Source organism: Limulus polyphemus, unplaced genomic scaffold, assembly GCF_000517525.1.
Source record: "Limulus polyphemus unplaced genomic scaffold, Limulus_polyphemus-2.1.2 Scaffold199, whole genome shotgun sequence".
Taxonomy (NCBI): Eukaryota; Metazoa; Arthropoda; class Merostomata; order Xiphosura; family Limulidae; genus Limulus; species Limulus polyphemus.
The window spans coordinates 192,717-219,982 of record NW_013665809.1 but is presented as its reverse complement, the minus strand read 5'-3'; the positions used below and the strand labels follow the sequence as shown (position 1 = coordinate 219,982).

The window sequence follows — 27,266 nt, the reverse complement described above, 5'->3', positions numbered from 1 at the left end:
GTTATAATGTGACGGTCAATCCCACTATTCGTTGGTAAAAGAATAGCCCAAGAGTAGGCGGTGGGTAGTGATGACTAGCTGCCTTTCCTCTAGTCTTACATTGCTAAATTAGGGACGTCTAGCGCTACACGTCACCAGATTTGTTATTGCTAAAATTCGAGCTTATGTAATCTTAAGAAAAATGTTTAAAGGTTGCATACAAAATCAATAATTAAATAATTCTTGTTTGATAAGCAGTATATTTTGTCTTTCTTGATACTAACTAACTCTGGTTTCAAAAGATAAATACAAACATGATTTTATTTTCTATTCAGAAACATTTGCTCGCCAAACATCGTGCCAGTTTCTAAATGCAGGTGCCATGGAACCATATAGCCTACTAACATAGATATGTGTGTGATACTCGATGTGAAAGTCAAGGTAAAAGACACTAAAATAAGTGTGCTTATTATAACTTCTAAATTTGGTTGGTTGTGGAAAGGATGTTTACACTCCATAGGATGGACATTATAATCAGTTGCAAGCGAATAGTTGTAATAATATTTTATGAAATTGTAGAACCCTCATAGGCCTGAAACATGTCAGAATAGGCTCTAAACCACAGTGTGAAAATAAAGCAACTTGACACCCTCTCATATTTCCGATAAACGCTATTTGAAAGCGTTTCAAAAGAAACTACAATAAATACTAAAACAAAACAAAAAACATTACAAACAACTCGTTTGCTTTATTATGAACCGAAAATTAAACAATCCTCACCGAATTCCTGTTGTAAAATAGGCACAAGGTTGGTAATCAAAAAATTAACAAGTCTAACAATCGAAAACCTGTTTAGAGATAACTGTCAGAAAACAGCCCAAACTGTCAGAAATTAAAACACTGAATTTAACCGTGTTAAACGTGGTGATAGGGATAAAACAAGCCGATTTAAAACCGTCCTGAACAAAAATAGATGTAAAAACAAATTATTAAATGCAACAAAAAGTTCCTATACTTTTGATTGTTGAGCGATTATGCTAGAATAGACACGAAAGCTAATTAAGAATCTGTCAAAAAGAATTCTCGGCGCTATCAAAATGTTTTGTACGCTCACTTATACCAATAGAAATTTGAATCTGCATTTCTATTGCGGATAACTTTCGTATTCTTAAAAATTTGATTCAAGACAAATGACTATAAGGTTTCCAAACAATTCTGTAAGGTCTTCTGAACTTCAGAGCATTTAGCTTGATAAAACGAGCTTTAGAAATTGTTTCTCTTCTCATAACTTTAAAAGGATGTGAAGGTCTTGGAAGAGAGAGTGGAACATTTTTTGATTCTAGCGTTATTGCAAGTGAACGCAAACATAAACAAAGAACAGCTCAAAGATATATTTTCTTCTTCTTGTTTCACAATAAATACAAAATAGGAATTTAGGTAACAAGGAACAGAGTGATTGCTCTGCCAAATGCAACTGGCAAAAAAAAAAAGACTAGAGAAAGGAAGTCTAAAACTGTTTTTTACGAATTAGTCTGTAAACACTTACAGTTTCTCAGCTGCTAAAGAATCTCTTCTAACCCAAGTATTATTAATTTAATCAGTGGTAAGAATGCGCGGTTGAGAAGCGAACTAATTAATGTGATAAAAGCACTGTAAAAAAAAAAGATAATTCAATTGAACGCAAACCCAAAAAGTCTAAGAAAATTAGTTAAATTGTGGCATATAGTTATACTGTTTCGGAATAAACTTAGACAAGATAAACCCATATAAGATAAAATTGTAAGGAAAATAAAGTTTTGATATATAAGTCTAATAAGATTGCTTATGTGACAAAACAAATTCACAAATAGTAAGAGAAAAAAAGAGATTTACATAGAAATATGTAAATAAACTGTTTGTTGCTAGGTGTCGAAACCTGTTTTTTAGCGCTATAAACTTACAGACTTACTGCTGAGCCACCGGAGGGGGCTATCATAAATAAATATAAAATTAGTTCTCAAATACTGAATGACGTGCAGATGTTACCTTTGTATTTCTGCATTTCAGTTTTTAAAATTGAATACTAACTGAATACTTCTTTCATCAGAAGACAGCAAACAATTCTTTATGTTCAAATTGTTATATTAGACATAAATCAGCAAAACTATTTCTTCCCATTCTTCTTCCCATAGAAATGGTCGGATGTTTGGTTTTAGCAACTCAAAATGAGAATTTAATAAACACAGAACAGTTTGGTGGTGTGCTCAAGCCTTTGTTAACGACGATATATTACATTTAGTGTCAGACTACATTTGAACGTAATAATGCTACCTATGGCGATAAATGTTCTTTGTAGGGTATTGAAATATGTTCCAGAAACAAAATGATGTCTTTCTTATTACAAATTATTAAACCTCGAATAACACCTTCTTAGAGGGTTTCAAAAATATGTATTTTTTTCTTTTGGTGAAGGAGAAAAAAGAGAAACAGTATTCTTATTGTTATATCTAAAAATGACTATAAAGTGCCCCACATTGGCACAGCGGTATGTCTGCGGACTTACAGCGCTAGAATCCGGGTTTCGATACCTGTGGTGGGCAAAGCACAGATAGCCCATTGCTTAATTACAAACAAACAAAGACTATAAAGAACAGGCGATAATAAAATGTTGTTCTTAATGAATTTGAAACATAAAAATTGTTATTATAAGGATAGCAGTTGTAATCGAATAAAATCATTCAATCAGAAGTGGTGATTTTTGTATGGAAAACTGATATTATTATTTTAGTAAGTCGAGGAGTATTTTCCACAACTCTACGTAAAATTTTATGATATATCAGTTTTTCCACATAATGTCTAGGCTAATAAAAAACTAATATAGGTTTTACTGTAGCAAATGTTAACGCAAGGAAGAGTTGTTTAGAGAGCACTGATGCAACGTTAAACTTAAGAAGATATATTTAGAAAATGCCCCCAGTAGCACAGCGGTATGTCTGCGGACTTACAACGCCAGAAACCGGGTTTTGATACCCGTGGTGGGCAGAGCACAGATAGCCCTTTGTGTAGCTTTGTGCTTAACTACAAACAAGCATACAAAAATATTTCTTAAAACTTAAAGTAGCTGAGAAAAAGAATTTTTGTAAGATAAACTGATAACGAAGAATCTAGAGAATCTTGAACTATTTAAAAAACCGATTTAATTTAAGTAAATATGTCAACGAAGCTGCTTCTATTAGAAACTGAAACAACTATTTTTTCTTCAAAGATTCTTGGAGAAAAAATTCGACTTGGATAGGTAGGAAGTGATTTTAACTAACCAGTTAAAACTGGCAATTTGTTGGTTAATTTAAATTTTATTTTTGGGATTCTACATTTTATCAGGACGATTCTGAAATAATGTATACTTATAGCCAAAGATCTGTAGTCGTGCATTTTTATTATTTTATGCAATATTTGAAATAATTATGGAAACAGTGAATAATATGGCATAAAATGCAAATGTTATGGGATTATTCCTGCTGTATTTTATTGAAATGAATTGCACCAGACTGCAGTCACGTGTTGATAATTTACAATGTAATTAACTGTCATCCAACCAATCAGACAGTGCCACATCAGCACAATGCTTGTGAAAATACGGGTAGTCATATTATTTCCAGTAGTAATGAAGTTAATAGACTTATGTCTCCCAGAAGAAAAATGCTACATGACAAACTTGTATAAATCAAAGTTTTGGCTGATGAAGGAGAAAATTAATTTTTCAATAGGAGTTATATGTTATTTCTGAAGAGGGTGAGTGAAACTAGTACTTGTGATAATACGAGCAGTAAAAGTAGGAAATCCAAACTTTTCAAAAGCTATATAAAGTTACTTAGGATATGCCGTTTACATGATACACGACAATCCAGCAGAGATGTGAATGTTTCCTCCAGAAGATTAAGATACACATTACCATGAAGAGGCTACAGTAGATGTATAGGTGCCCAAAAACACTGCTTAGAAAATATAAACAAAATGGCTGAAATGGACAGCGAGGAGAACTGTATTGCAGTCAACAAACGACATCTGCACTTAGACATATTGGGGAATCAATACAAACGTGAGCTGCATTTCAGGAAATGATGTTGGAAATATACACAACATTGATGGTACCCTGACTACTGACAGGCACAAGCAAATTTTTATCCACCATATCAATCCCCCAGGAACAATACAAAGCCTGTTAAGCAGGAATTCATCTTCCAGTAAGACAGTGATCCCAAATATGCAGCAACTGTGGTGAAAGGATACATGGAAGGAAAGAGGCCAATGAAATAATTTCAACCATGGACCTGTATAAAGTTCTGATATGAATATTATCAATATCATATGGGCTTAGATGAAAATTGAGAGAACAAATATCAGCCAAACAACTTGGTTGGATTGTGGGAATAACGCAGTACATTTGGAACAATATTTCATAATCATACATTTTTTAAACTTACGCTAACATAAAAACAAATAATATTGTTCTGTTTAAAGCAAATGTGAAATACTAGTCATTGTACAACTTGTCGCTTTTCTTTGATAATATATTGCAGTTATGACAGAATGACTATTTAGTTGCAATTGCTTATAGCTTGTTGCTACTTTATGTGTATCTTATACATGTTTCGATAATTTTTCCCAATACTATATATTTATTGCTTGCCTTTTTCCGCTGTTTTTAATTCCTTTTCTTTAATTATTATCACTATTATATATTACTAGCAAATTTCTTATCTTAGTTCAGTGAAAACTAAATTATTCTTAATTATTAGTCTGTTGACAATACTTTATAAAGCAAGAAAAAACCCCACAAAAAACAGAGTGTGAACGTAAAGAAACAACCTTCGGGTTATACAATTTAAGTTAAGAGTGATACTATTATGTTGATGAAACTATATATTGCGTTTTGCCCTCCTTATGAAACGTGTTTGATTGGATAATTGTATTGTTAGATTAAGAGCGGTATTCATATGAATGATTAATCTATATACTGAGCTATGCCATATTCATGAATGGTGCTTCATTGGTTAATGGTATTCTTAGATTAAGAATGGTATTGATATGATTGAATAATCTATATACTGACTATCTATGCATCCTTTATGAAAGGTGTTTTGTGTTATTACACAGCCAGAGTGAGATATACTACCTACAAAACCACTCTGTTGCATTATAAATACTCAATGAAAACTTAATAGTTTCTACTAAATGAACAGTGCTCGGTTTACATTACTCTGCATTAATCACTTTGAGAAAAAAAATCTAGTTTTAACAAGTTCATAGTGATATGATTTTCAAGTCACAGGTTTAACGTTTTCACTATGCTTTTCTTTTCCTAAGCTTATTTTTTATGTATATATATATATATGAGTTTTGCAAATGTAACAGCGAAGATAATAACTTATTAATTTAGGCTTAAGATAACTTATAAGATAAATAACCTGCGTGCCACTCTTTGAGTAGAGAACGTCTTCTTTGTTATAGTAGTCATGGTTTAATTAAAATTGTGATGAAAAGTACAAGAATATGAACAGTTCATTTAACTCATTAATTTAACGAGTGGCGTTTATCACACTATCTAATGAGTTTACGTTGTTGTTTGTTCTATAATTTTTTTTTTCGGGGAAGGTACAGTGGAGGAAATTAATTTGTGATACCGGTGATATAACAACAAGCTGGTTCTTTAAGTGTTTCAGGAGAAGGTTATGTGAAGTCTCAATATCAACATATGAAGATACAGATTTTCCCACTAAAGTCTGGTGGTTGTCTTTATGTTACATAGACCTGCGATGGTTTTATTCTCTTGAAATTTTTAAAAGTTCTACAGTAATTCCTGTACACTGAATCCGAAAATGATGTCCATTTTTCTCCATCATGTACAGATTTTTCACAAAACGTCAAAACGCAATACATAAAACAAAGACCACAACACGTAGTTTTGAGACTAAAAGACATAGATTTCACACAAAAAATCAGGATGAATGAGGATGCAAATTCGTTTGACATCAATGTTCTTTCCTTCTCTTCAGTTTGTATTTTTTTAACAAACATGATAATAAAAATGTTCATTGTGGTAAACGAAATAATAATTTGATCTAAGTACGTTTTTGTAAACTCCCGATTTGTAAAAAAAAATCCTTACATGATAGAATTTTTTTTTTATATTATTTTCGAAATCTGCGTAGATGAATTATGGAAAATCCGTTATTAAAACCCAAATGACTTTTATGAAGTTTGAATTCGCAGGCCTGTGTACTAAACCGCTTAAACAACGATATACAATTTTCCGGATTTCCCATTTCCTTTTGAAATAATAATGGTAAATCAACTTTCTTAATATTTTCACAGCTTTTTCAGTTGTTTCGAATTTCTGAGAATGTCAAAAACTAGTGTAACTGTTATTTGTCTGCATTATTTTAACTAAAGTCGAATTAGAGGAGACTGTTAATATACGTGATATTTGTTAAATGACTATATTATTTTTATGTCTTTTTTACTTGTTTCGAATCAATATGTAAGGTAATTGTTACCTGTCTGTGTTATTTTTATATATTTCTATTTATTTCGAATCAGTCTGATTGAAATATAAGTAATGTAATCACTACTTGTATGTACTATTGTTCTACCTTTTTTACTTCATTAAATCAGTCTGATTGTCAGTATATAATGAAATTATTACTTGTATGTACTATTGTTCTACCTTTTTTACTTCATTAAATCAGTCTGATTGTCAGTATATAATGGAATTATTACTTGTATGCACTATTGTTCTACCTTTTTATTTCATTAAATCAGTCTGATTGTCAGTATATAATGGAATTATTACTTGTATGCACTATTGTTCTACCTTTTTATTTCATTAAATCAGTCTGATTGTCAGTATATAATGGAATTATTGCTTGCATGCATTATTGTTCTACCTTTTTTTACTTGTTTCAAACGAGTCATCTTCGTAAAACGCAACGTAACTGTTATTTATCTGCGTTAGTTTTATATTGTTTCGAACCAGTAAGTTCAAAATATAATGCGACTGTTGTTTAAGTCGTCTACGTTTGTGAACACGAAAATATGCGCGTAAAATAAACTTCAGAAATACGCCATTTTGGTTCCGCTACTTCTGTTTTTACTCTTAGAACTGTAAACACCTTTTTACTGTATAAACACACCCTTAATATAATGAGAATATATATATAGATAAAAACCTAAACCTAATTTTGTTTACATTTTGTGCGCGTGACTTACACGTAACCTACAAAATAATGTACCGAATAGCAATGTGGTACATGAATACTTTAGAAAATGTATAAACAAAACAAAACAATGGGTACTGGTCTCAATCGGTGGTTCTAGTGTGATATATCAATAAAGTTAAGACTTTTGGAGCAGACATGTAGCTTTTACGTCAGATCTTAGTCAAATGTCTTTAATCTTTAACGTTTGCAAATCAAATATTTCTTATATAAATATGAACACTCAACACCATGTTTAAGTCAATAATACAATATATTTCAATCAATAAATGAGATAAGTTACACATTTATTACATCAATTACAATGGTTAATTAATCTCCAGTACACTTAAGAAAACAAGGTAGTAACCGAGATGACATAAATATACTAGTTATATAAATCTATTAATAAATATCAGTCAGTGAGAAGTTACAGTTATTACTGACATCTTTCACATCGAGTAGAGTTGAACTGAACATACAACTCTATTAATAAATACTAATCAGTGAAAAGATAAATCTCTTTCTATCACTTAATACTCACAGGTTTCACAACGAGTACAAATGAATTGAAGATATAACTCTGTTAATACATATCAGTTGGTGAAAAGTTAGAAGTACTACTGACATGTTTTATAACGAGTAGAGCTGAACATATAACTCTGTTAATACACATCAGTTGGTGAAAAGTTAGAAGTACTACTGACATGTTTTATAACGAGTAGAGCTGAACATATAACTCTGTTAATACACATCAGTTGGTGAAAAGTTAGAAGTACTACTGACAAGTTTTACAACGAGTAGAGCTGAACATATAACTATTAATGATAGCTGTGATATAAACAGAGACAATAGTTTTCAACTATTTTACTTCTTCCATGCTTAACGTAAAATATCCAATATAGTTAAGAAAACAGCAAATTGATTGGCTAGTAGTAAAGTAGCCAACTTAGTTAAGAAAGCAGCAAATTGATTGGCTAGTAGTAAAGTAGCCAACTTAGTTAAGAAAGCAGCAAATTAGTTGGCTAGTAGTAAGGGCTTTCTTAACTAAGTTGGCTAAGCAGATTGATTGGACAGTAGAAGAATATATTGACTCAAGACAGGATAACAACAACAACAACAAAAAAAAACAATAATGGCGATGTTTTCAGCTCTGAAATATTACACTCAGTATTGATTTCTCTTATTATCTCAACTATTTATAGTGAAATACTGGTTTTAACGGTTACACTGTCTTTACTATATTCTAGCTGAATTTATTAAGTATTGTAACACGATATGCCGTGCCTCGTAAAACTAGAGCTTTTACAATAACTTAGTAAAACCTAGCCGCATTTCAAAGACTTTATTCATCTGTATAGTATTACATGGAAATTATATTCAAAACATATATGTTGCAAATAACCACACTGCAAACAGCACTGTTTAATTGATGGCACCTAAAATTATCTTAACTGCGGGCATTTGAATAGTTTGAAAATATACGTATTGAGATATGAGCAACAAATCCGACTTTGCCTTTTCTCTTACTGTTACTTTTCGTTCCTATGCTTCTTGATGTCTAGTATCGTTGGTTTGAATGGCTAATCTGGTTGATTTGAACGGATATTAGATAAAAAAAAAACTAAACATTTCTTTGAAACATGCTAAATAAATTCACTACCATGTTGTCCTTTTATCAAATTCTGGAAAGTTAGAGTGCTACCCGGTAGTATTGTTTTCAAGTTTTGTTAACCTGTAGTATTGTGTATTGCTTTCAAGTTTTGTTAACCTGTAGTATTGTGTATTGTTTTCAAGTTTTGTTAACCTGTAGTATTGTGTATTGTTTCCATGTTTTGTTAACCTGTAGTATTGTGTATTGTTTCCAATTTTTGTTAACCTGTAGTATTGTGTATTGTTTCCATGTTTTGTTAACCTGTAGTATTGTGTATTGTTTCCAAGTTTTGTTAACCTGTAGTATTATGTATTGTTTCCAAGTTTTGTTAACCTGTAGTATTGTGTATTGTTTCCAAGTTTCGTTGACCTGTAGTATTGTGTATTGTTTCCAATTTCTGTTAATCTGTAGTATTGTGTATTGTTTCCAAGTTTTGTTAACCTGTAGTATTGTGTATTGTTTCCAAGTTTTGTTAACCTATTGTGAGATGTTTTCAATTTTCATGGTAAACTGTCAGAATCACTTATTTGATTATAAAGAATACCTAACTTTCTGTCTAACCTCTTCTGAGAGTGATGTAGAAGATATTTCCTGTAGGACAATATTTAGAGTGTACTGAATAATGATATAATAAGTGTCTGAAATGTTTAAGGACAAAAAAAGTTGAGCTCACAACAAATAGTCCCTTATTAGCTCTTCAGTGAAAAAAAAAATACAACTATAATTTACATTTGAGTAATGCCGTAAAGAGAGCGAGTGAGCTTGTGGCTTTAACATAACTTTTTGACATGTGCTTAGAGAAATATGCATGTAATTAACAGTGTAATTTCTGCAAACCAGCGTTCTCGAATATCTAAGACTGGAATCATTGTTTCCGGTTAATGAGAGTATAAAGAATTTTGATTTTTTTGTTTACAAAGAGACTAAATGTTTTAGACAAAATAATACTCTTCATATTGTTCTCCGAGGGTGGAATGATCGCAGGGGACTGACAGTGTATTTACTTGACTAACATCATGTACATCTTGTTAGGCCCGGCATGGCCAGGTGGTTAGGGCGCTCGACTCGCAATCTGCGGGTTCGAATCCCCATCATACCAAACATGCTCGACCTTTCAGCCGCAACAAACAAACAAACATCTCGTTAAGTAACTGATAAAACGCCCTTATAAGTGTTTTAACATTTATTCCGAAAACGCATTTCAAAACTTGAATATTTCTTAAAATGTATCAATTACTTTATTTTGTGGCAATGTCAAACATCGCATCACTTAGTAGAGTTGGATGCCTCTATTGAAGTTATTTACGCTATTACAGAAGAATCCACTAATGAATTCACTTAAGAGTTTATTATAAAAGAGCCCTCTGTTGAACCCATTGAAGAGCCTTCTATTAGAACTCACTTAAGGATTAAGTACAGCTAAGCCTATATAAAATAATTTAAGGGCTAGACTCCCAAAGAGGATTGTGATCTCAACTAAAGTGGCAATGAGCTACTACTAATAATGATTGAACTACTCCAAACATTTCTTAGTTACAAAACTAAAAGGTACACATTATATAAGAATTGATACACTTTTGAAATACAGACGGACACATTACAATGAAATTACTTCAAATATATATATTAAACCTATCATTAGTCTTCCAATTCTTCACCATTTCCAGCAGCTTCTGTCTGTCCTCAGTATCAATTATCAAGGATACATATCAACATTTGTATTAGCTAAACCATTTAATAATAGTAATGAGTTAATGTTTCAAAGGCATTAACTATACATTAGTAGAGCTTGATTCAAAGTTATCAAGTTCATATTGGCTGAACTTGCTTCAAAGGTATCAGCTTCATAGTAGCAGAACTTGATTTAAAGGTATCAACCAAATATTAGTAGAGCTTGATTCAAAGGTATCAAGTTCATATTGGTTGAACTTGCTTCAAAGGTATCAGCTTCATAGTAGCAGAGCTTGATTTAAAGGTATCAAATTCATACTAAAAAAGCTTGATTCAAAGGTATCCATTTCATATTGGTTGAACTTGCTTCAAAGATATCACCTCATAGTAGCAGAACTTGATTCAATGCATCAACTTCATAGTAGCAGAGCTTGATTTAAAGGTATCAAATTCATACTACAAAAGCTTGACTCAAAGGTGTGATTTTATATTGGCAGAATATAGTTAACCTGGGATTATACTGTCTTTTAAGGATATGTCTCAATAATGCATTCTTGTCATCAACGAAGACGAAAACACTCGTATCATAATGTTCAAAATTCGGTTATTTGTATATATCGTTCAAACCATCCCAAGACACTTTCAACGTGTTTCTGATTCTAATGCTTTTACAGAAAAAAAATGTTTTTTTAGTTGATATAAATACAGTTGTTAAATTTATTTGTCACAATAAAGATATCTAAGTTCAAGGAAGGGCTCTTAGGGATCAAATTGTAATAGCAGTAACGTAAGTTGATATATGTGTTTAGTTCTCCAAATAAAGTACAGTTGTGAAAGCAAAGGAGTTTATAACATATTCGTACTTCAGACATCATTCTTGTGATATTTTGATATATACATGGTCTTCAAAACATCGAATAAAAATAAAACAACGTCTCCCCTGTTAATCAAGCATTATATTACATAAACATAAAATACCACGCTCCGCTGCTGGGTTCAAAGGGCCCCCTCTTGATTTAAAACGTCTCTAGTGTACCGATCAAGTTCCTCCATTACCCTCAATTACTTCTACAGCTTCTCAAAATAAAAAAAAATAATTCGTTAGGACCCCCGCCTGTAGTACCGGAGCACGTGTGCAAATTTTGGTCTCGCTAGCTTGTGTATGGGGAATACGAACACAGTTCCAAATACGGCGATCCTGGAATCACTGGCAACGGATTAAATGACCCGAAAACCTCCTCCTAAATTTCCTCATGGCTGGGTGACCTTCCTTCGCGTTTTAAACCCTCTTTGTTGGGGGCTACGCCATGTAGGCAAGTACATCTCCCAGCACATTCAAAGTTCACTTGCCAAGTTTGGTTCTGCTAGTTCCAAAACGGTCAAAGAAACTAGCACACTACGCGAATTAATATAGGATAATAAAGCCGATAACCAATACTTTTACGACATCGATTTCACACACAAGATTTACTTGTTTGCCTTCAGAAATGTGAAATATTATCAAATGTTTAAAACACGAGAATCCATATTCACGTACAATATGTAATTACTAGTAACGCAAGAAAAGTTTATGGAGAAGTTTGTGACAATAAAAATTTAGTTAGTACACTACAACAATACACGCCACTGTCAGGAAGCTAATACGATTCAGAGACTGAACACGTCAGAACGCTAACAGGCCAGCAGGGTTTGTACTGCTCGATAAATACTGCCGCAACAACTACAATTACCACAATTAGCAATAACACTATAATATCAAGAAGATCAGTGTTCACAGTGTTATACAGGTCAAACGTGATATCACTCCGTTTGGCACACAAAATTACCAAAACACCAAACCAGTAATGTTAATGGTTCATTTATGAAGAAAATTATTAGAATCGTGAACTTAGATTCTACAGAGTACAAGATATTTTAAAGCGACCAACACCTGTTAAAGATCTGAAGATATCAAATGATACTGCACTTCAAAAAAAAAGTTGTAGGAAACATTTTTAGTCTTTACAGAAGATGCCAATTAATTACTTGAAGTGACGCAACTGGCGTGTACAGATCATAAAACATGCACGTGTTTTATGTACCATCTCTCATTCTCACCTTCCTAATTATAGCGAAACATAAACGTGGGTTTTACTTCATTTGAAACTCTGCGCTACCATTATTGACACACGCGATATTTGATCTACTGCCTTCTGTGATATACGTAACTTGTGTAGTTGTAGATATTCTGGGATTTCGGGAAGCGTTGTGGTGGCACGCGGTACTTCCTTCCAAACTTCTTTTGAGTTTAAACCGGTGATACGATCTCTTCAATAGACACTGTACCTATAGAAAGAACAAAACAAAAGAACAGAGATTTGTGTTGTAAAACTTGAAACATATCGTTTTAAAACAATCACCAAAATATTACATATTTAATATTTCCCGACAGAAGAGTTTTGGAGGGGTAAAGTGAAATCATCTTTTTTCCTCAGACTAATCCAATGATTAGAAGATTAATTCTTACCGCCCGAATTACTTGAACGGCGGTATATGTTTCCGTAATTTTGTTTCTATTGTGAAATAACTGTAGCTTGGATTTTAATCTGAGGCATAAGTTCATTTTTACCCATTCCTCTTATAACAAAATTGGTAGCATGCTCAAACGTCAATGTGAGTGGTCTGATTTTTCATGAATGTATTTTAGTTTATGTTCTTTTTAAACTGAACTTCAACAGTAAGCATCACAAGAACATCAAACATATAAAGAAAAGAAAAACAAAACACAAAACTGAGTGAAAGACGTGGCGAAGCGACATCTTATCAAATGCACTAAACATCAAACATATAACACAAGCAAGACCTGATCAAGCATAAAAATCGGTCCTATCACATACACTTAGGGCACTCAGCTATTACCACGAGGAGGAAGTTCACTCATACAGATCTGAGAGCGATTGGAGCGCCGCCGTTCGGACGACCGGGAAAGCTTTTGTCGTAGCCTGTACCGTTCAACAGTTCGACACAATAGGGAATGGATCTGTAGAGAAAAGGGGTAGAACACAAACAAAAACTCCACAAAAGCTAAAAGACTATGTTGTACGCTCAAACAATAAAATACTTTAGTAACAACTAAGATTTTTAGATTACACAGAATTAGTAAAGGCAACATTATCATACCTTCCTTTGGTTTGTTTATTTATTTAGAGTTTTTGCGCAAAGCTACACAAAGGCTACCTGCGCTAGGTGTCCCTTATTTAGAACTGAAAGAACTAGAGGGATTTCAAGTCAACAGCACCTTCCCTCCCCACCAACTTTTGAGCCATTCTTGTTTGACTGTCACACTTATAAAGCAACCACGGACCTTCAGATCCACAGCCCTACTCTTTTAGACTGAATAAAAATTCATAAATAAACAGAAGTGGGCAACAGCATACGAGTTTTTTGTTTAACAATCATTTTATGTTAATTTTATATTGCTTTGTATGTTGTGATTTGGTTAACAATAGATCATCACGTGAGTTTCTGCTGCTAACTTACTTTGTAACGAAACAAACGGGAATTTACCTCCTACGAACAATGTCACGTGCTTTGCACGAGCAAGTAGGCCACACTGTCCAAAACGATGGTATTGTTAACAGGTACATTAATTTACGCTGGAAATCTGTAATTTAGGGATTAAAGAAACCATTGTACTAAATTGATTATACGTGCCACCTACAGACGATACCAGAAACTAAGAGCTCTTCCCAGTAATGTGTTTTGTAGCAACCTTAAACTAATACTGCTGTCTCGTCATCAATCTGTTGTTTTACACTTTCAGATAAGCCCAAATAAAGTCGCACACATATATATAGATAAAATAAACACGAAAGTACAAATTACAAAGTGACAATAGTAAACATCTGTAAGATTGAACCTTGCTTGCAAAATCAGTTTATAATTAAGCACTTGGAAACAATGTCGAGGATATGGTGTTCGACATTTAAAACTAACATTCACCTTCTATAGCTTGTTGTGAGAAGATAGCTACTCTTAAAGTAATAGTAAAATAATGAAATATAAACAAAACAAAACAATAACTTAAGAAACAAACTGCCATACAGCCATAGGGTTAACAAAATAAGAAACCGTAAAATTTAGTTGTTGTTTTTGAATCAGAATTCACACATTGTAAATAAACTCGGGTCCCAATATTCTCTAATGACGTAAATTGGTTTACCTCAATTTTATGACAGAGTTAAATTACAGTTTGTTGTTTTTTAAATACAGAAATATTGCGTACATTTTCTAGAATGTGTGATACCTATATCGCATGTCATATAACTCAGTGATGTAGAAATGACTCATGTCCAAGATTTCTGGTATCTTAATTGTTGAGTAGGTTATATTAAAATGATTTTGAACATTTAAATCAGCAACTCGTGTGACAACCACAGCGGACATAAAGTCTCGATGTAACAGAATGTATCAGCACTAAACTTTGATATTGTTTAGAGGCGTGTAGATAGTGTGATACCAATGAAAACCGGTAGCTTTTGGGAAGGGCATGTTACAGCTCTTTCGAACTCAAAATATTCATATTCTCAAAACATAACGAAGTATATAGATCGGGAATTTAGAATTTCAAAGATGGGAATATCTCTCATACTTAATGGCATCGGAAAACAAAGGAATATTGATCAACTTGGGACACCATGGTCATCTAGAAAAAGACCTGAAACAAGTCGTACCTCATCAGTGGTAAGAAGAGTTTGGCGTCTTGTAACAGGTGAGAATCGACGAAGGCTACTGGTAAAAGCTGTATGCTGTACTAGGCAAGATTAAACAAAAAATAAAAAAGGATCTCCGTCTGGAAAAGCGAAACAAATCACGTGTGCACGAGTAGTTTCAACGACATATTTATTCAACCGTTTCAAACCTTAAGTAGATGAAGAATAAATGATTATTCATTCTATTCCATACAAAGACATACCTCTCAAGTTGTCGAACGAAATACCTATGTATTTCTGTGCGATCGGATTGTGAAAAGGGCGCTAGAAAACGGTTGCCCGCGTACACAAGATGACTCATAGAAAGTACACAAGGGGGGAAGGGTGTGCTTTAGAAATGACAGCCTTACGACAGGGCCTTCTGTAACAGAAACAACGATGCATAACTATTGGCTAAATACACGATCGTCAGATAGATCATGACCGGACTTGGCGAAATGGCCTCGAACGACGTGGTGAGGCTCCAAAATTGTTTTAGCGAAACATATTCAGCCTTTGTAAATATATTTTTTTAAACGTACAATAAATTAATCATAACTACAAAGACTAATAAGTTATTAATATTGCCAACAATGCAAAACATATTACAGTACACGTGTGGTGGCTTTAGTTATCTTTTACTCAACATAGTGAATATGCTACATATGTGAATATAGGTTCATTTTTGTGAATAAAAGAGAACTGAAAACATACAAATAGCATACAGTCAGTTCCATTCTATATAGAGCCTGGTTTTTCGAATTACCCTAGTCTAGGGTTATTGATGAGGAGGATGCAATTCATCGAAACCGCTATATGTCTGTGACAAGTGGTGAATCGAAGGACAGATTGTGTTTGATTCTTAATTTTTAATGTAAAGAATATTTACCAATGTAATACTTTTCCTTCCAATTATTTGCTTAGAAACATTTCTAAGAATATTTTTTGAAAGGCTAAAAATGACTATTTCTCAAAACAATGGGACAAATTATTTCCAACTTGGTGAAACAACAGATTTTGAAAAACAGTTAGTATTCACAACTAAAATATAGCAATGTTTTGTTGACACGACAAACAATTAGTGTCCACAGCTAAAGGAAAGCACTGCTTTGTTGAGACGACAAACAATTAGGGTCCACAGCTAAAGGAAAGCACTGCTTTGTTGACACGACAATTAGTATTCACAACTAAAATATAGCAATGCTTTGTTGAGACGACAAACAATTAGTGTCCACAGCTAAAGGAAAGCACTGCTTTGTTGAGACGACAAACAATTAGGGTCCACAGCTAAAGGAAAGCACTGCTTTGTTGACACGACAATTAGTATTCACAACTAAAATATAGCAATGCTTTGTTGAGACGACAAACAATTAGTGTCCACAGCTAAAGGAAAGCACTGCTTTGTTGAGACGACAAATAATTAGTTTTCACAATTAAAGTATAGCAATGCTTTGTTGACACAACAAATAATTAGTGTCCACAGCTAAAGGAAAGCACTGCTTTGTTGATACGACAAACAATTAGTTTTCACAATTAAAGTATAGCAATGCTTTGTTGACACAACAAATAATTAGTGTCCACAGCTAAAGGAAAGCACTGCTTTGTTGATACGACAAACAATTAGTGTCCACAACTAAAGTAAAGCACTGCTTTGTTGACAAGACAAACAATTATTGTCCATAACTAAGGTAAAGCAATGCTTTGTTGGCACTACAAACAGTTAGTGTCCACAGCTAAAGTAAAGCACTACTTTGTTAAAACAACAAACAATAAGTGTCCACAACAAAATTGATGTACTGCTTTGTTGACACGATAAACAGTTAGTGTCCACAGCTAAAGTAAAGCACTACTTTGTTAAAACAACAAACAATAAGTGTCCACAACAAAATTGATGTACTGCTTTGTTGACACGATAAACAGTTAGTGTCCACAAATAAAGTAAAGCACTGCTTTGTTAAAACAACAAACAATAAGTGTCCACAAGTAAAGTAAAGCACCGCCTTGTTGACACGATAAACAATTAGTGTCCACAAGTAAAGTAAAGCACCGATTTCTTGTTGACATTAAATAAATCTATAATTTTACTTGATGAAGCATGTTTTAAAATTTTTAAATATTTACTCCCTTAAAAACGACACGAGACAGACCTATATATGCAGAACAAATTATATTAAATACCTGGGATAAAGAAACTGGGAACATGATTATATACAATACAAATGTGTAAGCATTTTACAACTCACATGTTAAACTGGTTTCTGCAGAAGAGGCGAATGATCGAATGGGGTAGTCTAGAATCCCCCCCCCCCGGACGGACTTGAATCCCATCGATTATGCATGGGATCATGTATCCCGTCCACTCACGTGACTCAAGTCATTAAAGAAGTCACGAAAACAACTCTTTCAGAGGAGTGGCCGTGTTTACCTCAAGACCTTACCAACGCTCCGATTTGAAGGATGTAACATTGGTAAAATGTGTCACTGGTCTTGACGCAAAATGAAAGGAATTGTAAAAATGGAAAGCCAAAATATCCCAGTTGTTCATTTACGCATAAACTGAAGGACCAATATTTGCATTTCAATATAATGCATTACCTGATACTTGATTTGTATAACAATGGGGCGATTGACGATTTCTTAACATATTAGTAATAAAAGATTGATTAAATTGTGGCGTTAATGTATTAATCAACGGAATATCTTGTACAGATAAGAAGTTATAACTTAATGAAACTATTTGGGCTGCCAATCCTCTTACTCAATCTTTTACTGCAGATAGGTCTGAAATTGTTTTCCCTAAAAAAATTATATGATGTGTAATAGGGAAAAGATTAATCAAGATGAATGTGACACAGTATTTGTAAGAAAATAGGAATTATGTGACACAGTATTTGTAAGAAAATAGGAATTATAAACAAACTAAATTCATTACAGTTTGTCCACCTTCCGGGAGCTCATCGGTAAGCGGGAGGGCTTTATAACGCTAGAATTCAGGGTTCGATCCCTGTGATGGACACAACTCAGATAGCCCCTTTTGCGGCTTTGCGATAAACCAACCATTTAAACTCGTTCCTGTGAGGTTTAATACTAAAGAAAGTTATTTCTAACGTGAACCTTCCAACCCTAACTGTCAAGTTTAGATGTTTATTCTGGTTAAGAAGTTAGCACACAGGATCACCTACAAAAGTTATAATGTTTTCAAACAAGACCCAAAACTCGAACGCTTTCGAAAAGCTCACCATTGTTTTTCAGGAGAATATTCAACAACTCGAAAGCGCTCGAGTTTTTGTCTCGTTTGAAAACAAGTTTAGATGTCATTGTAGTTTGTAAGTTATTCCTTGTTTTATAGTTAACAAAGCCATGAAAATATACAATAAATCTATGGTTATAGTTTTGGCAAATTATAGCTGAATTGTAGTATTTAGTATAAAAAAAAATCACGCGCATGGAACCATCTCAAATATCATCCTATCAATACAATGTTAGTTCTAATATTAGAACAAGGACAAGACCTTCAGCTAAAGGTTACAAACATGATATCCAAGTCTCTTACCTCTCCATTCAGGTAGCAAAATATCAGAGCCACCAAGCAACCCTAATAATAGAAACAAATATTTGATTAGGTCCAATATGGCTGCCACGTATTTCTTATAAGCGACGAAGGTTTTTTTTTTTTCTTTTTATTAAGTTCAAATCTACGACGAAGCTAAAAATTGTTAAACAAAAATTTACAGAATTTCGTCAAAATCTTTAATAAAAGACTAACTTTTTTAGATTATGGAAAAAACAAAGCCTTTATAGATTCTCTCTGAAAGAAACCAAGTCTTCACAGGAAACTTAACAACGCGATTAAGCTAAAGTTTCATAAAAAAAAATGGTTTCCAGAAATTTAACTTACATGCATACCATGTCCACAGACTTTTTAAAATTAATACGAATTTTTAAAATATTTTTCTTCTATAATAACTTTAAAGAACGTCAATGATTTAACTAACAATACTTCTTTATAAAATACTAATAATACAATATACACGAGTATCCTTTTTTTATAAACAGGCATCTACGCTATGTTATACAATGTAAGTGGTGTATTTACACTTTAATAACACAATATACATCAAGTACCTCTTTTTTTTATAAACAGGCATCTACGCTATGTTATACAATGTAAGCGGTGTATTTACACTTTTATGGCAACTTTTCATATTTCAATATATTGCACTCTATTATTAGCGTTAACCTAAAGAAATGTTTCTAAGATAACTAGAAATATAAGTTCTGGATGTTATTAAGCACAAAGCTACTTAATGGGCTATCAATGCTATGTCCACTACGGGTGTCGAAATCCGTATATTAGTGTCATAAACCTGCCGAGCCACTGGGTGGTGGGGTGGGAGGGTTTGCGGAAGTAAAAAAAAAATACAAACATATACATATATATAGTAGAATAACCCCAAAGAAAAAAACCCAAACTAAGTACAATTTGTTCTCTCCTCCTCTCAGTAGCTCAGCGGTAAAGTTCAGGGCAGGGTTAATAACGTTAGAACTGGGGGTTCGATCCACACTGAGGACATAAAGCAGAAAGCCCATTTTACAGCTTTGCGATAAAACAAATTATCACCACTAATTATATAATTTCTGTAGTACATATTGGTGTATAGAAGACATATTAATACTAAAAATAACCGACCTTATAAAGAGAAATGCTACACTTTATTTTTACCTGCAAGCCGTCCATAGCGTAACTCAAGTAGAAATAAGCTTCAATCCATCCACAACTACCACTATCTGGCCTGTAGATGACCAGAGTAAAGTGGAGCCCAAACAAAGGAACCAGAACCAACGTAGCTCGTACAGCCTTTCTGTGTGTGTACATACATACATATATAACATTCTGTTCTTAACATATGTTAAACTGAAAGGTATGTTAATAAAAATGACAATACGTACCATCTACAGAGCTGTCATTAGCTCACTAATCAGTTAATCTTAAAAGTTAAAAAATATGGAATAAACAAACGGAGACAAACCTAGCTTATGAATGCTAGTTGTGCCTAGAAAAAAAAATATAAGAACACCAGAAAATCTGTTCCAAGTGTTGTAAGCATGTAAGATACACGATACACTCGCGCTTAAAATGAACCGAGTTTTGTTAGGATACCTTAATACATTGTTGTTATACGAAATAAAACATATCTTAGTACATTGCATAGTAGGGTGTCTCCAGTTGTGTCCTTCGTCTGAAATTGCTGAATTTTTCTTTAAATACTGCATGGTACTAAGTCTTAAGTTTCGTCACTTCAGGTAATTTGAATAACTAATTCAAATAATTATACATTTCCCGCATCACAATGACTAACCCTAAACTGGGTCCTTGAAGCCTGAACTTTCTGGGTGACACACGGTGACCTATTTTCTTTGTTCTATTTTCACCGATGATTTCAAGCAACAGAAGAAATACACAGCAGTCATATCATCAAATATTCTATAAATGTAAGTATATGTTGGTATCATTATTAATTGAATCATCAAAGATGCTACAAATGTAAGTAAGTGTTGGTATCATTATTAACTGGATCATCAAAGATGCTACAAATGTAAGTAAGTGTTGGTATCATTATTAACTGGATCATCAAAGATGCTACAAATGTAAGTAAGTGTTGGTATCATTATTAACTGGATCATCAAAGATGCTACAAATGTAAGTAAGTGTTGGTATCATTATTAACTGGATCATCAATAATGCTACAAATGTAAGTACGTGTTGGTATCGTTATTAACTCGATCATCAAAAATCCTACAAATGTAAGTAAGTGTTGGTATCATTATTAACTGGCTTGCGAAGGCTTGATGAAGTGTAAGAGGTACGTTATTAGACAATATGAGACCTCCATTAAATCAAAAGTCACAATCTCACGTGTTTTCAAGTCGAGGTCACATTCTAAGCTTCCAGTACTGAGCATGAAACTAACATATAAATGCCAGTACCTCATCCTGTAACAGATTCTCTTGATGCAAACAACACAGATAACACATCAAAATAACACAAGTAAACATTTAATATATCCAGCACATCTAAGATATAGATAAACTAAAATATTACTTCATATTTCTTATATTTGAAGTCTACACCCTAAAAAAACACAAACAACAGAGAATGTAATACAACATCACGGAGTCTAATAAAAATAGTAATTAAATTAAAATATTTTATATTATCATTAGTTACAATCTTTCGCATACGACATTAACATCAGACGTAATATTTTGCTCAGGAAAGTAAGTTACAAGTTATCCTGAGAGTAATTAAAACTACTTAGTTTGAAAAAAAAAACTATAACCCTAACACAACTTTCAACAATCGACACTTTACTGTACCCTATCGTGTTACATACAATTATGTACGTCAATATGTTCACTAATCGACAGTATGCTCCTACCTGAACTGACTTGGCTCATTTGTGTGGGCTGCTCGTAGCTTCGTCACAAGAACACGGATGATGTTACATAGGAAAGCCAAATTCAACTAAAATCGAAACCAAAACCGTATAAGCACGAATTCTCTTTCGCATTGAAGGTCATGAATGAAGCGACACCTTACGATTAATTAGAAAATAAAGTCATTAAAACTAACAGAGTTATGTTTTTTTATCGTTATACCTAGATTTCCTAGAACCAAACAAAAAAAGAAAACATATAAACTTTGATTTCTCTGCTTGTAGATGTTTGTTTTACTGTGCTTTGCGCAAGGCTGTTCGAAAGCTACCTGCGTTTGACGTCCTTAATTTTGAAATGAAAGATGAGAGGAATCAACACCCCACACTGCACACTCTGGAGTTATTTTTTACCAACGAATAGTGGAATTGAATCAAACATTATATTGCCCGGCATGGCCAGGTGGTTAGGGCACTCGACTCACAATCTGAGGGTCGCGGGTTCGAATCCCCGAGCCACCAAACAGGCTCGCCTTTTCAGCCGTGGGGACGTTATAATGTGACGGTCAATCCCACTATTCGTTGGTAAAAGAGTAGTCCAAGAGTTGGCGGTGGGTGGTGAGGACTAGCTGCCTTCCCTCTAGTCTTACACTGCTAAATTAGGGACGGCTAGCGCAGATAGCCCTCGTGTAGCTTTGCGCGAAATTCAAAACAAACAAGCATACATTATAACACCTATACCGAGCATGATCGGGAGGAATCGAATCCCGCGGCCCGCATCTTATTATTATTATTATTACTTGTGTGTGGTAACAAGGTGCGAACCACGCAATCTAAGATCCACAGTCCAGCACATTAATCACTAGGCCGCGTTCTGTCCTTTTTAAAGTGAAGACTGAACGTTTAAAGTACTGTTTTATGAGCTGGTTGCGATAAAATATGACTAGAACTAGGTTAGTGTATATATATATATATAACAGTAAAGCTCGTTAGGAACTGTCTGAATTAATACCACTCTAGGCACTGAAATTTACAACCTGAACAGGGCATTATGCACAAATAGGCAAAATGACCAGGACTTTAGAATTCAGATATAGCCATCTATAATTTTTAACTACTGAGCAGTAAAAAGGCAGTCAGCTAGCAGCAGCAGCCGTCACGAGGGTGTTGTCCGGCTCATTTTAACCCAATAACAAGATTCAATGTAATTTTTATATCGCGCCCAAAGTCGAAAGTGTAGAGCATGTTCAGAAGCATCACATTTCGAACAGTAACCTTACACATACGGTGTAATAATATCACAGTAAGTTTGTTGGTGATGTGCCTCAATCAAAACAAGTACTGTGTAATAATATCACAGTAAATTTATTAGTGATTTGCCTCAGTATGGTAAAGTTACTTATCATGAGAGTTCCAACTCCATTTTGAAATTCTGACTGTGTTTGATTTGTTTCAGCTCAAAGCCATGCATCGGGCTATCTGAGCTCTGTCAACCATAGGGAAAGAACTCCGGATTTTAGTGTTAGAAGCTTGTAAACTTGCCGTTAACCCACCGGGAGGACTGAAGTTCTCAACCTTGATTATTACTTAAGTTGCAGTCTTATATGTTTACACGAGAAGTGAATACAAAAGTTATCAAGTTTATTATAAAATGTGTGTAATTATAAGAACGATAATATTTTTTCTCATGTGCAATACTTTGGCTGTTTGCAAAAAAAACAAAAAACAAAGTAGAATTCACGCGATTTTAAAATAAAATCGAATAATTAACTTAGAAAATTCAGCTTAGCAAGTTGAGACGGGTTCACAACTATCGGTTTTTCTTGTCTATAACACTATTAGCATTACATAAAAACACTGAGTAGAACGTTAGTTAAGTGTGAAAAACTAGTTAGGTAATTAGGATCTTTGTCTTCTGAAAACTTTTCCACAAAAGCGGACTGAAGTTTTTAGATTTTTCTTCTCTGTGTTCTTACTAGGAACTTATGGTCTATAACATTTTTTTTGTAAGCTTATTTTTGGAATGAATCCTTCATTATTATATTTCATCCCTCATATATATTTTGCTCTTTTCTCGAGGCGTTCTACACGATCGCTCCAAATCCACACAGATTGTCCACATGCAATACAGGTTTTATTTGTCATTACACACCGTTGTTGATATTACTACAATTATACTCGAAACCTAGTCTGTTTATTTGCTTTAGAATTTTCACGCAAAATGTAAAAAAAGGGCACTCTGCGCATATCCGCCTTAATTTTAAATTAGGTTGTTTGTTTGTTTTGGATTTTCGTGCAAAGTTACATAAGGACCACCTGCTCAAGCCGCCTCTAGTTTTGAACAGGTAGACTAAGAGCGAAGACAGCTAGCTAATCAACGAATCCGCCGCCATCTTTAGGCTACTTTAATCGAATAATCCGAATAATCGGATTAGACCGCCAGTTATATAACGCATCCATCTTATAACGTGGAGCGCGTTTTTGCAGCAAATGGATGCGAACCACGAAGTCTGGGATCTACAATCCGGCCACGCTAACCACTGGTCACGCTCCCTCCCATAGTCTACTAATTTTGAAATTGAAACTCATACCCAATGTAACATTGTTGAAAGAAAACACTGCAAATGCTCGTACCATAAGTTACAACGCTTTAAGACTCTATTTTGAGGCAAAGATTCAATAAATTAATTTGAAAAATTAGTAATTTTTCCATTAATCAGAGAGATCGTTAGTATTTTTTTTTTGCAAATATTTTGGGTTCAAGAGGCAAAGTCCCCTGGCGACTCTTGGGTTTTGTACTTTAACGAACTTTAACTTTAAGAAAAGAGATTTTAGTGACCATCGGTATATATATATATATATATATTCTTCTTTTCATATATGGCAAATACGGCACTTCTAGTAAAGATCAAAGTTGACGCCTGTGGAATAGTTTTTGATGACCTTTAACTAAAATTTTTATGAGATTGAAATAATAACTATCCCGATATATATATATATATATTGCCTTGAGTAACAGCTGGAATAATAACGGTGAAAGATAAAACCACCACCACCAACAACTCATTATTTCCGAAGCTCGTCTTGATAAAAGTGATGTTTTCTTATACAGGCATATTGCTGACCATTGTTCTTTGTGACAAGTTTCATGTCTTTATTGGCTCTTACTGTCATGAATGACATTGGTATGAGAAGATATTGATTCATTTACTGGGAATAAAAGTAAGAAACGATCACGTTTAATACGTTGAATAGACCAAGAATCTTCAACATCAAGCTCGGGGATATTACTACGAGTGAATCTATCTTTTATAAATTGTTCTTGCGATGTATGTCCTGTTGTTTTGTGAGAATATTCTAACTTTAGTTCCAACGTTTATGTTTTGAAGCGAAAATAGATTGATCAGCTGTTCCAAAACAAATTAATGAATCAAAACCTCAATACTAAAGTCTTAAAAAACCTACTAACCATCGAACAATAATTTATTCCTCAAATCGTATGAAATAAAAACAAGTCTAAACAGCAGATACAAAATTAAGAAACTTGTTATTAGACTGAATGAACAAGTTATAAATTAGAGCTTAAATAATAATATGGCTAACATTAATGTGCATATTAAAATGCAAAATTTACTAACAGAATGTACAGAAATACAAAGCAACTGAGGTGCCTCAGAAAAATGAAACAATAAGTTATCTCCTCAAGAAGCCTGAGCAGACTCGTGAGATTTACAAAAATTATAATCATTTTTCAAACTACAGAACTCACCAACAGACTCAGCAGATTTGGAGTATTCATAATCCATTCATACCTCTCCTCCGGGATGGCCCAGCAGCTGTGAAAACCAAATTTATTTATTTTTTAAATAGAGTATGTTTGCCATTCATGTCAATAAAACTGATAAATAGTTTTCGTACTTTAACTGCCTCAACCTAATAATACTATAATAAAATCCAAGAACGGTTTTAACTTTAAGATAACGCTTCTATTTTTTTTTCTAAAGAAGCGATACTTTTTTTCTCAGAGAAATAAACTCCAAGTCATGATATAGGCAGAGCTTAGCTCATCCAAGAAAATACAGCAGGCAAGGGAGTCAACCAATCATAAGTCTTACTGCAGCTGCCATGGTATTCAATAATTGCACTAAAAATATTCAATATCGTTTATTTTTGATGGCTCTTCTAGATCAGATGTTTAATCACAATGCGGTATCAACTGAAAGATATTAAACTCTTGAATATAAGTAAGTCTTAACGATACAACTGTTTGTGTTATACGTTTTAAAAAGCAAGATACGCTACATGGAAAAAAGCGCGGCACTTGAAATTCTTTTAGGCAAGATTAGAGTAAATTAATATATAAGGCTTTTATTTTCTTTTTATTATCTGTATTTTTGTGCGCCAACAACACCAAGCGTGGGGAGCACGTATACCCGATTCGATTTTATTTTCTCATCACGATATCTACCAGCCTACCCTCAAACTGAAATTCTTTTAGGCAGGATTATAGTAAATTATTCTATGAGCCGCTGTGCCGCAGTTAAAAATATTCATCGTTTTTTGGTTCCTTAAATTCGGATGACCTTTACAAACACTATATAGCATCATGTTAATAGGATTAAATATTTTTGTGTCTGTTTATTTTGAGAACGTTGTTAGAAAATTATTTAACCGAAATATATTATTTAATAACAAAATTCATTTAGTTTCGGGCTTCCTTTCTTCCATCAATAAGTGAAACATTATTATAAGAGACTCATCAAGGTCTGTGATTATTGTGAATGTACTTCAAACTTGCTGAAAATTGAAGGTTATGGTAAAACTCATCAAAAATTTAATAATGTATTAATGGCGATCTGTATCTGCTATTTCATATATTTTATGATATTTAGCTATTTTTGCCACTGACAAAAGATTTCTCCACGTTACCGAATTTGGTAGGGATTTAGTAAAAGAATAAAATAAGGTGGCTTCAGATTACAGGATTAACAAGTAGCAAGTAGGAGTTAATAAACATAAACTTTCTTCACATTCCAGGATGAGAAGAACAGGCGTATTAACACTTGTATTACTTCAGTGTATGATTGATCAGAAGGAAGGTAACAAATGAATGGCAGAATAGGGACGTATATAATATAAGCATCAAGATTAGTTAGGTCATCATATGGCAGAATAGGGACGTATATAATACAAGCATCAAGATTAATTAGGCCATCATATGGCAGAATAGGGACGTATATAATACAAGCATCAAGATTAGTTAGGCCATCATATGGCAAAATAGGGACGTATAAAATACAAGCATCAAGATTAGTTAGGCCATCATATGGCAGAATAGAGACGTATATAATACAAGCATCAAGATTAGTTAGGCCATCATATGGCAGAATAGATACGTATATAATACAAGCATCAAGATTAATTACGCCATCACATGGTATTGTAGGGGCGTATAAAATACAAGCGTCAATACTATATAGGCCATCTTATGGCAAAACAGAGACGTATATAATACAAGCATCAAGATTAATTACGCCATCATATGGCAGAATAGGGACATATA

At 33.5% G+C, this 27,266-nt stretch overlaps 1 protein-coding gene and 1 long non-coding RNA gene across 11 annotated transcripts in view; both read right to left on the bottom strand.

Annotated features, from left to right (window-relative positions):
- The window catches only part of LOC111085005, a 19,571-nt gene extending 11,303 nt beyond the window's left edge, over nucleotides 1-8,268 (bottom strand). Inside the window, exon 1 of the long non-coding RNA XR_002609869.1 lies at nucleotides 8,102-8,268. This is a non-coding gene — a long non-coding RNA (uncharacterized LOC111085005). The remainder of the gene's footprint in view (nucleotides 1-8,101) is intronic.
- A 487-nt stretch (nucleotides 8,269-8,755) lies between these two features.
- Nucleotides 8,756-27,266, bottom strand: part of LOC106478314 (calcitonin gene-related peptide type 1 receptor-like) — a 164,918-nt gene continuing 146,407 nt past the window's right edge. For 9 of the 10 annotated variants that reach the window (XM_022381897.1, XM_022381895.1, XM_022381901.1 and 6 more), the window contains 5 exons: nucleotides 25,473-25,539; nucleotides 21,710-21,795; nucleotides 19,993-20,131; nucleotides 18,823-18,864; nucleotides 8,756-12,864 (listed from right to left, as the gene is read on the bottom strand). In XM_022381897.1, the coding sequence (XP_022237605.1) occupies nucleotides 12,670-12,864; nucleotides 18,823-18,864; nucleotides 19,993-20,131; nucleotides 21,710-21,795; nucleotides 25,473-25,539 (529 nt within the window). In that variant the 3' untranslated portion in view covers nucleotides 8,756-12,669. Of the gene's footprint in view, nucleotides 12,865-13,437; nucleotides 13,559-18,822; nucleotides 18,865-19,992; nucleotides 20,132-21,709; nucleotides 21,796-25,472; nucleotides 25,540-27,266 lie in introns of all 10 variants that reach the window. The other variant, XM_022381902.1, reaches the window with a different exon arrangement.